The 16,641-nt window shown below is 41.5% G+C and overlaps 1 protein-coding gene across 8 annotated transcripts in view; it reads right to left on the bottom strand.

Moving 5' to 3' along the window:
* MYO9B (myosin IXB) overlaps positions 1-16,641 on the bottom strand; it is a 337,738-nt gene that overhangs the window by 125,222 nt on the left and 195,875 nt on the right. For all 8 annotated transcript variants that reach the window (XM_069215688.1, XM_069215684.1, XM_069215681.1 and 5 more), the window contains 3 exons: positions 5,956-6,116; positions 3,016-3,999; positions 2,440-2,506 (listed from right to left, as the gene is read on the bottom strand). In XM_069215688.1, the coding sequence (XP_069071789.1) occupies positions 2,440-2,506; positions 3,016-3,999; positions 5,956-6,116 (1,212 nt within the window). The remainder of the gene's footprint in view (positions 1-2,439; positions 2,507-3,015; positions 4,000-5,955; positions 6,117-16,641) is intronic.

Here is a 16,641-nt window from a genome sequence, read left to right as displayed (position 1 = left end):
GCCATAATTTGTCGCCACACTACATGGTACCAATGGGACAAGTAGATCTTTTTACAGGACAAGTAGATTTGAGAAGCAACCTGTCCCCTGGACAAGTAGATATTTTAATAAATTCCACACCCCTGCAAGGCGGTAACAAAACTGCACTAAGGAGGGACAAACGCGCAGCAGTTACCAACGAAAACAAAAGATTTTTGAAAGGCAAGCCCATGAACGAGTGATAGTGATGGGAGTGCAGTGGATGTGGTTAAAAGCCTAGATACATACCAACATGTCGGAAAAGAAGCACTTGCGCACTGCTATGCTCAACCTAAAAAACTGACATCAGCGTGCAGGGGTGTTGCTTATACGTGACTCCACTCTGTCACTTCCAGGGCAGTAGGAAGTCAGTGTGGAGCCACATGGCAACAACTATCGGTGTGCAGGGGGATTGCTGAACAAAATTCTCCTGATCCAGTCTGGCAAGCCTGGGGATATTCTTGTTGTGAGGAATCTGCAGTTAGAAGTATCTATCAAAATGTCCATTCAGAAGTTTTTTTTTTTACATAGGACATACTAATTTTGTGCATCGACTGTCAATTTATAGATTGAGTGTTCTGAAGTACGTACATGCATGCGAGGAATTATTTTAGCATTTATGATCATCAATGAATATCCTACGATTGAGAACTGAGACATACCCAAATTCAAGTAGGACTAGCAACTTGTTAATATATCCCTACCCACTCAAAAAGACCTTTTCTTTACCAAACAAGTATGAATAATCAAACAACCTACACTAGTTAAAATATTACTTTTATGTGTTGCATACCAAATCTACCTTTAATCCATTCAACAAACTTGCATGGAGACAACAAATACGTACATTAAACCTACTATGGGCCTTTAGGGGCAGAAGAAGTCAACCAATTTCCAATGTCATGGCAACAGAAAAGAAACCCCACTACAGATTGAGAAGCTTAGAAACCACTTCCATCTGTGTATCCGCAGACATATTTTTAAAATAGTCGATGGGCTGCATTTACTGGGACGTGTCTGAGATGGCGTGTTCCATATTATGTCATGTTCTAAAATTTACTTCTGCTTGGCCGTAGATCAAAGAAATGTTCATGCATGAGGTTTGTCTAGGGCCATCATAAAGGTGAATGAAAATCTATTTTGGTAGATTTATAAAGCAAGCATGACGGTTGGTTTTTATTACTGATGATAAAGCAACAAACATGGAAATGTCACTTGACAGGGCCAGATGCTGCTAAAAAATAAATAAAAAAACCTGGGAAGGTTTTTTTCCCCCCCCAAACGTTGAATCAGGTCTTTATACCAGGAGTGCATGTCACCCTGCATGAATGGAAGAAGTTGGGTTCGCATGATGTTTGTTTTTTTTTTTTTTTTACTCCGATCCCGTAAAAAACATTAACAAGCCTGGTTTCTTCCATGTAATCAAGCAAGCACATAAGGCTACAATACCTCAAGGTATTTACTACAAAAATATGCAAAAGTAGATGGTGTACACATGACACTTACAAATATTCAAGATCTTCCATTTTGATTTGATTTAGAAGTTATTCATTCCCAAAGCTTTAGCCAAGGATGGGTTTAGAATACGAATATTTAATGACTGTCATGTTGCAAGCTTTACAAAAGGAACTCAACTGGAAACATGGGTTGTGATTAAACCTCCTATGAAACAGAGGGATGCAACAGCATACTTCAAACACCCTTAGACCAAATCTGGGAGGCGCTGAAGCTAACTGAGAGCAAACAGTGACATTCTCCAACTGGTAGTGCCATTCTCTAGCTGGCAACCCCACCACCCACATGCATCACCCACAAACTGAAAGTCAAATGTTTCTCTGAGGTGTTAGTTTTGGTTTTAGTGTTTGGTGTTCTTCTGAATTCTTAAGAATGTTGGCCAAAGTGTAGAAGATCAAAAATAAGACAATAGTGATCAATTTAGGGAGAGCAAATTTGCGTCACTTCTGTTGTGCAAGGGTTATCCTTCTCACTAGTACCTCAAACATAGCCAAGATGGGAGCATCCAAAGACAAAAACAAACTATGTCTAACATGCATTAAAATACTATCTTTTGGAGCATGTGATCATCTAATAACATTTGTGCATAAAAATACTGTTCTGGTGAGGTAAAAGCTCCTTTTCCTCAACTTAATCCCTTCTCAAAAGGGTGTCTGCAACACAGATGCGTTTCTAGCATTGGCCAAATAAAAAAAAGTATCGCCATCACTAGGGAACCCATTTATTCCCCACTCATCACAACGCTGGCATTTATTTCAACAGTTGAGTACACTGAGGATTTACAAAAAACAGTATTTTCTCATTCGGAGCACCGTCTGTACCGGTCTTTTTTACAGTACTATGGAACTCCTCTAGGGCTCTCCGAATAGAAGGATGTTATCAGTGATTAAAAGGGGGAAGAAGTACCTGAATCATGGGTGGAACATTAGGGGCAGCAGGAACATCATCCGTCGGAGACACTATGGTCTTCTTCCTACATCAACACAATGAGATCAGATATGAGGACTCAGAGGTCTACAAACAAATAACTTTATTCTGAATCATGCAAAGGATCAAGGAATCTACCAGCAATATCCAGTGAGGAGAACATGAATTCTATGCTATGGTTCTTTAAATAATGACTCTGGTCAATCAAACTGTCTCACATCTCCCCATGAGGAGTCACCTTCAAACAGACAATTCAAGGGGCACTGGGATACCCCAGAGTATGCTTATAGAAACACATTTAACAGAGGGGAGGTGAATAAAATAGAAAGGTGGGGGTATAAAAAAAGGAAGGAACTAAGGAGGAGAGAAATAGGAAAGATTGAATGAAGGTAAAAGCAATGAAGAAAGGGAGAGAAAACCATCAAGGGCTGGCACAAGCAGGGAAACGAGAATGAAAATGAGAATGTAACGAATGAAGGCAGATGGAACAGAGAATAAGAAGTGCGGGAAGGGATGAAGAACAGTGAATGTATACAAAATGAATCCAGTGCTTACTCTGGTGTTCTTCCCCGCGGAGTGTCTATGGTAGGAAGCTTCTGGCCAACCTTCTCCTTGGTTGTATCACTGAACCCTGAGTCAGGCTGCCTCTTTCCTTTCCAATTTTCTGCTTTTAACTTGAGTGCATCCAGGTCACTGTACCTCTGGATGGGGCCTCCAGTAGGACTGTCTGGTACTTTGGTCACAGCTTTGCTGGAATCACTTTTTGTTCTATCCCCAGAAACATCATGTGCCTTTCCCGTAGAGCTGGTCACCGGAGTCAAGTTATTGTTGTGGTTTAGTGGCAAGCTTGATGGTCTGCTGGTGATGTTACCATCCCGCTTGTCCATCTTTTGCTTCGGTTCCACATGTTGGCTGCTGGCACTAATGTCATGCTTATCTGCCACATAAATCTCTGAATCAGATATATTTTTATGGTGTGCCTTATCTGCACTACTTACCTCTTTGTCATTACCCTTGTCTGACAATACTTTTTTCTCTGTCACAGTATCCTTCGTTGACACTTTATTCATCTCTTCTTTCAGGTTTTTACTTAACTCTTGAAGTGGCAACTTTGTCTCACTCGCGTACTCTATGCTACCATTCAGTTCCCCGCCAGCTGGGGTTAAGGGTTCATCCTGTGACATGGTAGAGATCTTATGTTGCAATTTGTTATGTTCCAATCCTATCTGCCTACGATATTCTCGCTTTTCACGGAGGCTGATTGACCTTTTATTAACATCCGGAACGCTCTTCGCGGTGACCAATCCAGGCTTCTTCGAAATGTTGAGATCCTGGTTCTCCTCAACACCCCTACCGGGTTCCTCCTCTCTCTTTGGGACTTGACTCGGTTTCGCCTCATCTGCTTTGTCCACTTTAGTAACTCCATTCAGAGCTGCCTGTTTCAGTTCTTCCTCTCTCTTCTTTGCCTGCAACAATTCCTTCTCTCTTTCTTTGGCTTCTTGTAATTTCATTTCCATTTCCTTCTTCATCTGCTGAAACCTGTTGAGAAAAACAATCATAAAAACATGTTTTTTTTTCAATTTTATGCCAGACTGGGAAAACACAAACGTCTGATGGAAAGCTGGACGCTCGGAATCACAATTTCACCCCGCATGCAGCAAAATGTCCAACTCCCTACACTGCCCTCTTAGGTGAGGAAGAACACGCTCTTCAACTTCAAACAAAGGCATTTATACTTGCGGCACTTACTAAAGCATCATTTGTGTTGATCTTTGCCATTTACCTGTCCATTTAATTATGAAAGTTAAAATCCAAAGTAGTTAAAAAAGAAAACATGAATGGAAATGATTTGAGCCCATTTGTGGGCATCACAATATTTTAAGGTGTCGTTTTCACTATAATATGTTTTTCTGATTCCTAATCAGAGGACCTGCTTCCCAAGTCCAGACTCTCAGTGCCCTAAAAGTAAACTAGGGCTATGGCTAACATTCACTTGGTGCCACGACAAACTAGTCTCCTATCTACAAGCTCTGGGTGGCACAATGGTTTTTAAACCTGGAGACACCAGAATCGTTTCTTCTTTTCATATTATGCTATATAACACTACTCAGATACCATTCTTAGGGCTATTAAGAGAGCCCAGTGATCACAGGTCCTTTGCAATTACAACTCTACAAGCAGTATCTCAGGTGTTGAATGGCTAACAAGATGTATACAAACACCACTTACAAGCCACTTTATGGGTGGTGTGAGTTCTATAAATATTCAATATGGATATTTTATTTTAACGTTCTTATTGGAGGAGGCACTCTTTGTACAGTCAAATCGATTTCTCTAAGCCACTATTAGCCGTGGTAAACATTAAGATTTCTAAAGTGCTGTCCCTTTTTAGAACTCTGTGTTCTAATACACCTTAAACTGAAACAACCAATACAAAATATAGTGCCCGGCTTACCAGACTTCCCTCAAGTGTTTAAGCCCTTGGCAAAGGTAGGTTTACTCATTATCAAATGTATTCCCTTACATGTACTTAATACGCATATGCAAAACAACATGGTACATGCATTGTGCCTAGATTAAAGTTCAATGATTTGGTTGCCAAATACAGAGCTAGGGCACAGAAACCGGAGAACATTTGTTGTCTTCAGGGTGATCACGCAAGGGCTATCTTACGCTGTATAATATGTGAGCACAGGCAAAAAAGTTTATTTATCTGTTCACCTTCTCTCACAGTTTATTCCTGTACTAATATGTGGTCTTCTCTCTTTGTAGCACCACGCACTCCCACCTTCAAGACCTATCCACGTTACATGGAATTACAGATACGGACGGACAAAAGGCACGACACGGCTAGTTCCATCTGGCCGCGTTCCCTGCCTATTCTTGGTTCAGCAGACCTTATCTTGTCTAGTTTGCTGTTTTGTTTGTTCCGTGTGCTTCTGCTGAGGAACAGTTCACTGTATTCAATTCTATGGAAACATATTTTCCAATGGTGTTCCCCTGCTCCGCTATGTCTTATATAATCGAGTCAATTCTAGAAGCAGAAGAAAATCTTTGTCTCTTACTTGTGTTATTTTAGTTTAATAATCTAAGTATTTAGCTTTTCGTTCCCAGTTACTGTATTTGAAACCCTCACATTTTCGGGCACTTGTTCAGAATCCTTTATTTATGCACTCTCACCTCCAAAGTCATATCGTCTCTTGTGGAGTGCACAGCACTTTGGCAATAACTGACAACAAAATGTCCAATCCACTTTGCAATCAGAACGTGTCACTGCACATTGTACTAAGAATTACCTCCAGCTAAGTAAACATGTCTTAGTGCAACTGAGGCACACCTTGACCAATATACTGATCCTGTTAGCAGATAGTTCCCAGGTCACAATATGGTACATGACAAGAACAAAAAAGTTAAGTTCTAACTATCTCTGTAAAAAAAATCCACACCTGTTAACTCACCCCAGGCAACTCATATGTTTCCATCCCTGTGCTTTACCTTGTACGCAGCAGGTAACCTCTGCTCCGGGCCTGCAGGAGACAAATCCTCCTCAGTTGCTGCTGGTACAGTTTTCGCTGCACATGTCCACGCCACACTGCTTGAATGTAAGCGGCGGCATTGTTCTTCAACCTCCGGACAGCGTACGACCTCCAACACCGCTGCAACAGTGAACAACATGATCAAACCACCACAAGTGGAGCCCTTATCACAGAGAAAAGTCTGATCGTGCAAGATTAAATCAGCTAGAACCAAGTACCTACATGGACAGTGAACCCCAGGCATACTTCAACAGAACTTTACCAGGGCCAGATGTAAATCGCCGGGTTTGTGACAAGAAAAGGTGGTTTTTAAATATACTGCGCTCATTTAATGATTCAATAGTATGCTACTGAATTGTTAAATGGGTTTAGAAAATCATAAGGAATCACTATTTGGAAGGGGGTTTTTAAGATGTGCCTTCCAACTTGGGACTCCTTACTGTATGAAATGTAATTGTAAACATTAATATTTTATTGACACCTCAAAGGAAGTGGTAATCAGTTAGCAAACAGGAAGAGCCCCCCAATATGCCCCCATACCCCCAGAGACCCCTCCTACTTCGTGAATGGTCCAAGAAACATTTTTTAGGCGAAAGCAGAGGTCCAAGGCACATCTTCCTACTCTTAAAAAAAAAAAAGCTTTACAATTTTTTTTATTTTGTAAATGCATACTGTTTTCCTTTTAATCATTTTTAAAAAAGCGCTTTATTTAAAAGTGATCACAAAAAAGGTGGACCTCAGCAGACCATGATCACTGTGATGACTGAGATTTATAGCGGGTCTCTGTAGAAAAGTTCCTCTTTTTGACATGGTCACCCCCACGTTGTGCCTGGTACTCGATGCAATTTTACCCGAAAGAACACTGGGTTCCTGCTAACCAGGTCCCCAGTGCCAGATCTCTTTCCCTAAAACTTTGCAATTATTCCCCCCAATTGGAAGTACCCTGAGTCCCCCTGTAAGTCTCTAGTAAATATTACTCTTAGTAACTAAGGCCTAGATACCAAAGAGGGTCCCCAAGAGCTGCAGCATGTATTGTGCCACGTTCAGGAACCACTCACCTAGCACATGCAGACTGCCTTTGCAGGATGCATGTCTTGGTGCACCTAAAAGTGAAAACCCGACATAGCACACAGCCTGTGTGCCCTGTCCCCTAATACTGCGTGCAATTTATGTAAGTCACCCCTACAGCAGGCCTTACAGCTCTAAGGCAGGTTGCATATTATTGCATGTGAGGACATATCTGCACGAGCAGATATGCACCTGCTAAGTCTTTGTCCAGTCTTAGACATGGTGAGTAAACAGGAAGGCTATTTAAGGATATGTGCTGGACACTTGTCATTACGAGTTCCTTGGTTACATGATGGCTTCACTGAACTAGGGATATTTGGTATCAAACATCTCGTATTAATAAACCCTTGCTGAGGCCAGTGATGGATTTATTAATACATGCACCCAGAGGGTACCTTAGAGGTGACCCCTGGAAACCTACCAACTACCCACATGAGGAATAGTTTTAGCCAGCCTGCCACAACCAGACAAAAGGCTGCACCCCCTAATGTGAGAGCCCTTGCTCTTGAGCGGTTAGAGACAAAGCCTGCTCTGGGAGAGGTGTTACACACCCCCACCCAACAGGAAGCCCACTGCCCTTGGTATGCAGATCTGGCTTCATTAAATGGAGAGATGCTATCGCCCCTCGCCCCAGGGCCCATTTGGCACCTGGACAGGTGGGAAATATAGTATTCTGAGAGGTGTGTCCACCCCTCAGGTCAGTCCCACTCATAAGGTGAGCTACCTGATGTGGACACATTTATAAATCTGCCATCTTGGTGTTGGCAGATTTAGGAACTATAGGACAGGGTTATGCCCACTTCCCATAGGAAGTGGTCATATAGGGGGTGTAGTGACCCCAAGGGTAAGCTCCAAATGCAGTATGTAGGTGAGCTCTGGCACCAGGGAATCCGATTACGGCTAACCTACGAAGAACACTCAAGAGTCGCAAAAGCAAAGCTCGAGGAAGAAGCACCTGACTTGGCCCCAGCCCTGCCGGCCTGCCTGCTGTTCCTGACGATTTGCGCCAAAGTTGACTCGTCCTGTAAGCTGCTGTGCCTCCAAAAGCTTGGGAGGCCTGCCTGCCTTGAACAAAAACCCAGAAACTCCAGTGGAGCATCGCAGCTGCTTCCTTGCATCTTCCAGGCACCCCAAGAGAAATGTGAGGACTGCAGGCCACAGAAAACCCAACACCTGAATGCACCACTACACCTGTGCCACCTAGTCTGAACTGAAGTGGGCCAACAGTGCCAACATGGTCCCCCAGCCCTTCAGAGAGAAAGACCACCTTGCACTTGCCCGCTGTGGACTCACCGCCGCTGCCTGCAGCCTCTGCCTGCAGGCCCTCTCAACCGTGAGTGCTCCCAGTGGAGAAAACCTGATACCTCATGATACCTCTGCACCCGTCGGCCCTGGCCCGTGGAGAAGAGGACTGAAGGTGTCCCTCCATCCCGAGCATCTCAAGACTTGAAACCGCCTGTTGGTTTTCCTCAACTGGACTCCCTGTCCAACCTACAGCCTCTTTCCAACTGGACCAATCCCTGTTGACTAACACTGGGCACCCTACACTGTACTACACCTCTGTACCCGGCCACCCCAGTGCCGTCCGGTGTGACCTGTTGGTGTGGTCCTGATCCTTGCCCAGTACTTACCTTAAGTCCAGGAGATTGGTCCCGTACATCACTGTACTATACTTGAATGCAGTACTTATTTTTCTCCCCATACAATAACATAGCAGCTGCTGAAAAAGTGTTGACTTTTGAAATCTACAAATGTTTTTCTTGCAAAATATACTTACCTGATTGTATGGATTCTGGTGCCTACACATACATAAAGATATTTGTTATTTTTGTAAATTGGTGTGGATCTCCTAGAGTGGTGTGTCTCGTTTACTGACTCTGTGTGTATTTGCAGATGTCTAACGCTTCTCTCTGATAAGCCTAAGGCTCCCCGACCACACTACCCCCTAAAAGAGCACCTTGGGATTGCCAGAGCAAGCCCCTCTCCACTGGTAAGGGAACCCCTGGACTCTCTGCATGATATATCTCATTTTGATATATCATAAAAAGAACCAGCTTCCTACAGTCTCAATTTGCAACTTGCCTCATTAATATTCATAGCTTGAATAGTGACCCACTACGAATCAGGTGTTTTTTTTTGTTGCTTTTTTTTTAAACAGACCTATTAGGACATCTGGCTCCATACTCTTTACTACGAAGAGTCATCAAGCAAATATATTACGGGTAAGGAAAGCTTCCTACTAAACAAATTACGTACTCTGTAAATGAACAGGTATAAAATGTTGCTGTCCATAATGAAACTGTTAATCAACTAAGCCAGCACAGCTAAACAGGTGTAGAAGAAAGCCGCTAGGAAGAAGGACATAGGTAACGGGCGCTCACAGTAAGTCCATACAGTCGAGTTCACAGAATATTATTTGTCATGGTGCTCATGACAGGAGGATCTTCCTGACTCCTCCAATGTTTCAAAGGAAACTGACAGTAACAACAAACAGCTGTCAGAGCACTCACAAAAGTAAAATATAAGAGTATGGTGATGTAATAAATCCTCTGTGTGGAAGGCAATCACGCCAGGCTCTGGTTCAGGATAAATTTATTTCTTGAAGTAGTTCAATCATGATAGGAAAATGTCCTTGAAATCATATACAATTAGCCTCCACAGCCAACACGTGTTTCGTCCAATGAGAGATCCCTCTCACGGACTTCATCAGGGCTGTAAAATTGAGAACACATTTGTATCTAAGTACATGTCATCTCAGACAGACAAGTTAAGAGCAGAAATTATAATGAATTTTGTGCAAATCAAAACATGCTATCTGTGAATTAATCTCCCAAAATTAGACAATAGAAAATATGCTGCAATCCATTTGTAAAGGGTCAAACATTTTGAGTCAAGTTCTCAAAAGTAGTCAATATTCAACCATATAGGAATTATATCACCAAGTGATGATGTGTTAGAAGAGTTATAAATAAGTATAAACGTCACCAGAATAAGGGATGTGAGGAATATAGAACAAAGAATATGTATATATAGAGTGAGAGAAAAAAGAAAAGAAAGAGAAAGACCTATTATCCCACAGATATATATTATCAAAGTATCAGGAAGATCAACAAATAAACATAAGTAGATAGAGATATAAAGTTATAAAGTACCAGTCCTATAATAATAGATAACCCGATCTGACTCTTATCGTGGTCTAAGAAATCTATAAAGGCAAGAAGTGCGAGGTCAGTGATAGACCGTATTGGTTATTATTAGATGTGGTGGCACAAACATTTCTACTAGACATCATATTATTAATAGTCATCCCAATTGTCACTCGCACTTCTTGCCTTTATAGATTTCTTAGACCACGATAAGAGTACCGTTGAACACAGGCAGTACCTGATTTTAAGGTATGTCTCAACTCTGATGGGGTTCACAGTTCCGATACTATCATAGGTTTAGACACATTTTCGCGCAATGTCAGATCGGGTTATCTATTATTATAGGACTGGTACTTTATAACTTTATATCTCTATCTACTTATGTTTATTTGTTGATCTTCCTGATACTTTGATAATATATATCTGTGGGATAATAGGTCTTTCTCTTTCTTTTCTTTTTTCTCTCACTCTATATATACATATTCTTTGTTCTATATTCCTCACATCCCTTATTCTGGTGACGTTTATACTTATTTATAACTCTTCTAACACATCATCACTTGGTGATATAATTCCTATATGGTTGAATATTGACTACTTTTGAGAACTTGACTCAAAATGTTTGACCCTTTACAAATGGATTGCAGCATATTTTCTATTGTCTAATTTTGGGAGATTAATTCACAGATAGCATGTTTTGATTTGCACAAAATTCATTATAATTTCTGCTCTTAACTTGTCTGTCTGAGATGACATGTACTTAGATACAAATGTGTTCTCAATTTTACAGCCCTGATGAAGTCCGTGAGAGGGATCTCTCATTGGACGAAACACGTGTTGGCTGTGGAGGCTAATTGTATATGATTTCAAGGACATTTTCCTATCATGATTGAACTACTTCAAGAAATAAATTTATCCTGAACCAGAGCCTGGCGTGATTGCCTTCCACACAGAGGATTTATTACATCACCATACTCTTATATTTTACTTTTGTGAGTGCTCTGACAGCTGTTTGTTGCAGCTAAACAGGTGTGTTTTCCACTGAAGTTAGCGTACTTGCCACATTCACCTTATCACCTGCCCTCTTTCTCCCACTTGGCTTGGTAGGGGATAGCTCCACCTTTCCTCCCGTTAGTTTGTGATTATGAAGTTTTGGGCTTACGATGCATTATTTTTAAGTAACGTTCAATGTAAACTTAGCGCAATAAAACATATATGTAATTTTACAATTAAAAGATGATCGTGTCTAAAACTTATTTTCAAGTCATGAATGACTCCAAGATGAATGATCAAAAAACACTTCAAAAATCTGCTGAATCACATACAAATATTCAAAAGACCATAAATCATTAAATACTATTTTTTAATTTTGACCTTACACACTGACTTTCACATTGGTATGTATCACTCTGCCTTCTTTGAGTGAAGAAGTTATTTACAGAATACAGTAATCCATCAACTAATATCGAAATAGAATCAATGGGTGTCCAGGCCACTCGCAAAGGTACAGGGGACTATTTGGACAGGGTAGCACATGGTTATTGTGGGAGGACGGGAGTGCCATGGTTGAGGCATACCACATCATTATTTTTGCATTAACTCAAAAAGCCATGTCCCCACGACTAACTATGACAAATAATTTTGTTTGAAGCTTTTTAAATGACTCTTATGCAAACTCACCCAAACACAGTCTACACAAATGTATCCAGATTTTACTGGCACATTGAATGCCTTATACTAATGAGACCACACAAATAACTCAGAGGAAAATATTTCACTGAAATAACATTATTTCATGTAATAGAAATCCACCTAAAAAGTATGGGAACAAGAAGAGGAAGTACTTGTTACTTACATGCACTTCTAGTTCTATCCTGGTGAATATTCATTCCAATCAGGAGCATGAATCGCGCCACAAACGTGAAGGATCCCAGAGCACATTTTATAAAGTACATATATATAAGGGCTGAATGCATGCCAAAAGCTAGTTTTCAGCTTCTTACGATAAAAAAAAATTAAATAGAAACACAGTCACTTCAAATAACCTAGTGACTAGTAACACTCTTTGATAAAAAAAATTAAAAGAAGGATGCAAGAAAATATGGACAATGTAGCCTAATAGACTACAGCCTGAAAGGATGGGAAAACTGCACTGCTCCTTTTAGGAATAACACACCACCAGTGTAACATAACTGCCTGTAAGTCAGATTTGAGCCAGTTTTCTTCTTTACAGAGAATAAGGATTGTTGTAGAACTGAGGATAACACATTTTGCACATTCTACAGGAAGGATGAAGGGTTGTTTAGAGCTACAAAGATTACTCCCCTGGAGGAGAACCTTGATGACAGGCATTTATTATTCATTCTCCTGAAGGTAATCCTCATTAATAGTTATAAGCACTCAACAGCCTGTCACTTACAAAAGCAGAGAAAAAGCAAGCAAAAAGAAATAAACCCTATGCCAAACTTGACCGAAAGGGTTCAGCAGAAAAGTTTAGCCCACATGGGCATAATATCTGCAATCTGTGACAAAGCAATGTCTTGTGAAATTGTGTATGGTCTTCCAGGTGGCTGTCTTGCAGATGTCCGCGATGGTGGGGTTTCTCAACATAGCGACTGTGGCAACTTGCCATCTCATTGAGGTGTTTTGGATCTGCTATTCGGAGATTTGTTTGTGTTACTGTAGCAAATAAGAATACAGGAAGAAAGCTTTAGAAGTGCCTAACCCTATTCTTATTGGGCCACAGTTGGCAAACAGATGGTCAGTTTAAGTAACACCTTGGTCTTATCTGAAAATAATTTCAAACCCTTTTAACATTCAGTAAATGTAAAGCTCTTACAGATGGAGAAGGATGCGAATTCTGAGATAAAGTTGGATGAACAAATGTCTGATTAATATTGAAATCAGATATGATCTAAGGTAGGAAACATGGATGAGTCCTCATCAGAGCTATATTTATTTATAGAAACTATATATGGTTACTTACAACAGACCGCCTGCTTGTCATTGACACTCCAGGTGGACATTTTGGCCACTAGAAAAGCTGTCTTCCAGAAAAGATGTTGAAGAGTAGCATTAAGAATGTGCTCAAATAGGGGCACTTTCATTTGGACAAAACCACATTCGGTTCCCAAGGAGAGGAAGTTCTTACTAGGGGACAGTAAACTTTCTTAAGACTGTATAGAACATTTTAAGCAACAGGTTTTTTGTTTTACATGCAGTAATCGCTGCAAGGTGTACATTTATAGAAGAAAAGTGAAGCCCAGATGTTTGTTAATTTAGAAAGGAATGGAAGAACCAACATCTAATTAGACTGATTTTATTCTGTCGACAGCAGATGCAAAACTTATTCCATTTAAAGCAATAGAATGTTCAAGGGGAAGGAAATATGCCTTCTTTCAAGACGTTAATGGAATTTTCAGGAAGATCTAAATGATCATATTACAAGAGCCAAACTGTCAAGGTCATCAATGGAAAGTTGAGGTGACGATCTGGCCCACTTAACTTGAATAAAAGAGACAGTCTCCAGGACAATCTGTTATGTGGTTGACAGGTGTAGAACATCAATGTACCACCACCTTGGCCACTGCAGAGAGAAGAGGATCATTCTTCTCTCGTTATCTACTACCTTGATGATTCCTAATGGGATCTGTAGGAATGAAGGAAATGCAGAGACAAATGTCTGACCAACTGAGAGCTTTACCTAGCGTGTCTGGTTCGTAATACCTGAATGCATAATTTGGGCATTTCCTGTTGTCTGCACTTGTGAATAAGTCAACATCTGGAAAACCGTATTCGCAAAGATGTCTAACAGAACTTCATTGTTTACTACTCATCAGTGACTCTTATAAATGTTTCTGCTGAGAGAATCTGCCTATGCATTCCCAACTCCTGTAGGTGGACTGTGGTCATGTTTATATTCCTTCCAATCAGCCATCTCCATTTGTTTGGGCTTTTACTCTAGATATTGTGCCTTTCTGCTTTTTAATGCATTGTCGTTGTACTGTTGGTTTAAACAAGCAGGGAAGGCACTGTGAAGCCCAGTTAAAACGGTTTGAGAGCTTGAGGAAACACCCTGAACTCTGAAAGGTTGATGAGGTAACTTTTCTCTTTCGCCGACCAGACTCCTTAGACCCAGAGGTCATCCATGCAAGTTCATGATGGTCTGAGTCAGGGCCTCCAGCTGGAAGGGAAAACGTTTTAGGACATTGCGTGATCTGCACCACCAATCGAGGTAGTCAACTACATTTTGAGAGAGAGTTAACCTGTCTCTCAACTGGCTGAGAGCTGGCACCACTTGCCTTCTAGCCACCTTTCCAATGGTCTCATCTGCAGACGGGCATTTGACAAAGAAAGATTTGCTGGGACGTGGAAGCACATGCCCTAAAGATCCAGAGAGGTTAAGTACTCCCTTTTCTGAAGCATCACAGAAACTTCCTGTAGGTTAACCATTCAAAACAACTTTATTTCAGGAAGTTATTTAACTTTCAAATGTTCACTACTGGTCTCCACTTACCTATTTATTTTCTTGACCAGACAAACCTGCAATAAAATCCCTGACATATTTCGGATTTCAGCACTTTTTCTATTGCTCTTTTCGGGAGGAGACAAATAATCCACCTCACATATGTAGAGGATGTTCCTTACTGAGTAGGTGGCTGGAAGGCACACCTGTTCCTTGGTTGAAAGGCTTTTGTATCAATTCTGTGGCTAGAATGTACTACTTGAAGCACCCAACAATCCATGGTTATCCATGGGACGGCATTTTGGAGAAGTCAGACTCATTTTTAGTTATCTTCAGAGCGTAACTGAGCAGTCACCTTCCTTTTTCCTGATCACTTGTAGTGCTAGTCTCTACTAGAGGAGTGATCATATCTGGTGTGTCTAGATGGGTAAGATGGTCAAGATGGTCATCCCTGCCCTCTGTATGGAATGAAATCTTTGCCTGCATTCACCAAAGAAAGCAGAAGGTGTACGCCTGTACTGTAAGGCTCATAAAGAACATATAGTGACGGTGCCTATTTTTATATTCTGCAACACCTCATCAACATGTTTGCCGAACAAAGTCTGGCCGTTGAAAGGAATGTCCAGGGTCTTGGCATGTATCGCTTCACAGAAGCTGGATGTAAGACAACCTTGCCTCAGCAACACTGCAGCGCCTGCAAGCTGAATGAAACCAGCATTCGACAGATCCATAGCTGCGTCAGCAATGGCACTTGATGCAACAGACCCTTCCTTTATGCTATGCTATTAGCCTCTTCCCTCCTGTGCTTGAGTATGAGGTTGATGCGGCATAAGACGCTATGCCACGTGACAGTCTCAACAGTCTAGGATAGTCAAAGCACTTGTCATTCAGATTGAAGTTACTGACATCAAACTGACTCTTGAGCAAAGATTATCTACATATCATTCATCTCTGATAGGAGGAGCAGATGGCAAAGTAATGGCTTTTGATGGTCCCTGAGCTGCTGTCACAATAATGGAATGTGGGTTGGGATATCCAGAGAGACTGGCCGAGGCAAACTCTGGCAATCTCTATTTTTTCCATAGGTGCGGCACTACTGCTTGTACGGTAGCTGGAATACGCATAAGGTTGAACCCTTCTTTACAAACAACATCCAATAACAGAAGTTTTTTAGTTGTGCTTCTTGGCTATTCTTTAAAATCCTAAAACCTGCTATGCTGCTCCACAAATGACATTGGAAAGACAAACGTCTGGGACAATCACTCTAATAAGGTACGAAAACAGGCAATAACATCCGGTAAAACGCTTGGCTGTGGAGGGGTCTTGTGGCCTTCCTGTAGCACAATGCACTCTTGCATTCTTCATTGTGGTGTTCACCATTCTCTTCCCTATCTTCATTCATAACTTTACTTTCCTCCTCCACCAAGTTGTAATTCTGACTGAAGTCCGAAGTATCCTGAGTCCCCATGTCCCCAGCGTCAGTGGGACAGACACTGAGCTTGTGCTGGAGGAATGGTGGAGGCATCTACAGTTATGGCTGCAGTGGAAGAGGCCGGGACAGTGATGGTAGTCGTGGTGGAGTTGGTGCCATGGGTGGCCCAGGAAGAGGCCTAAAGAAAGGACAGAGCTGCGATTGCTGAGGGCTCAGCATTTGCAAAGTCTCTGCCTGCACTGACACAAAGTCAACCAGAAGTTGCATTGCAGATGTTCACTGATTGGTGTCTTGGGTCTTATGGTGGAAAACAGCTCCCTGGGCAACTTCCAGAGGTGAGGGTCTGGGATTCATAGGTCTCACAGCCCTGTAGGTATGCTTCTTCCTCATACTTCATCGTATTCAAGGGCATAGCAAATATCTAGCTTTACAGGGCTATACATTGTGCCAGAGTTATGTTCCTGAAGTTAGTCTCCAGGTCAGACTCAAATATACGTAACTAGCAGGTGCATGGAAACTTTCAAAGACAAATGT

Source organism: Pleurodeles waltl, chromosome 12 (assembly GCF_031143425.1).
Source record: "Pleurodeles waltl isolate 20211129_DDA chromosome 12, aPleWal1.hap1.20221129, whole genome shotgun sequence".
Lineage (NCBI taxonomy): Eukaryota > Metazoa > Chordata > Amphibia > Caudata > Salamandridae > Pleurodeles > Pleurodeles waltl.
This window is presented reverse-complemented; position numbering and strand designations above follow the sequence as displayed.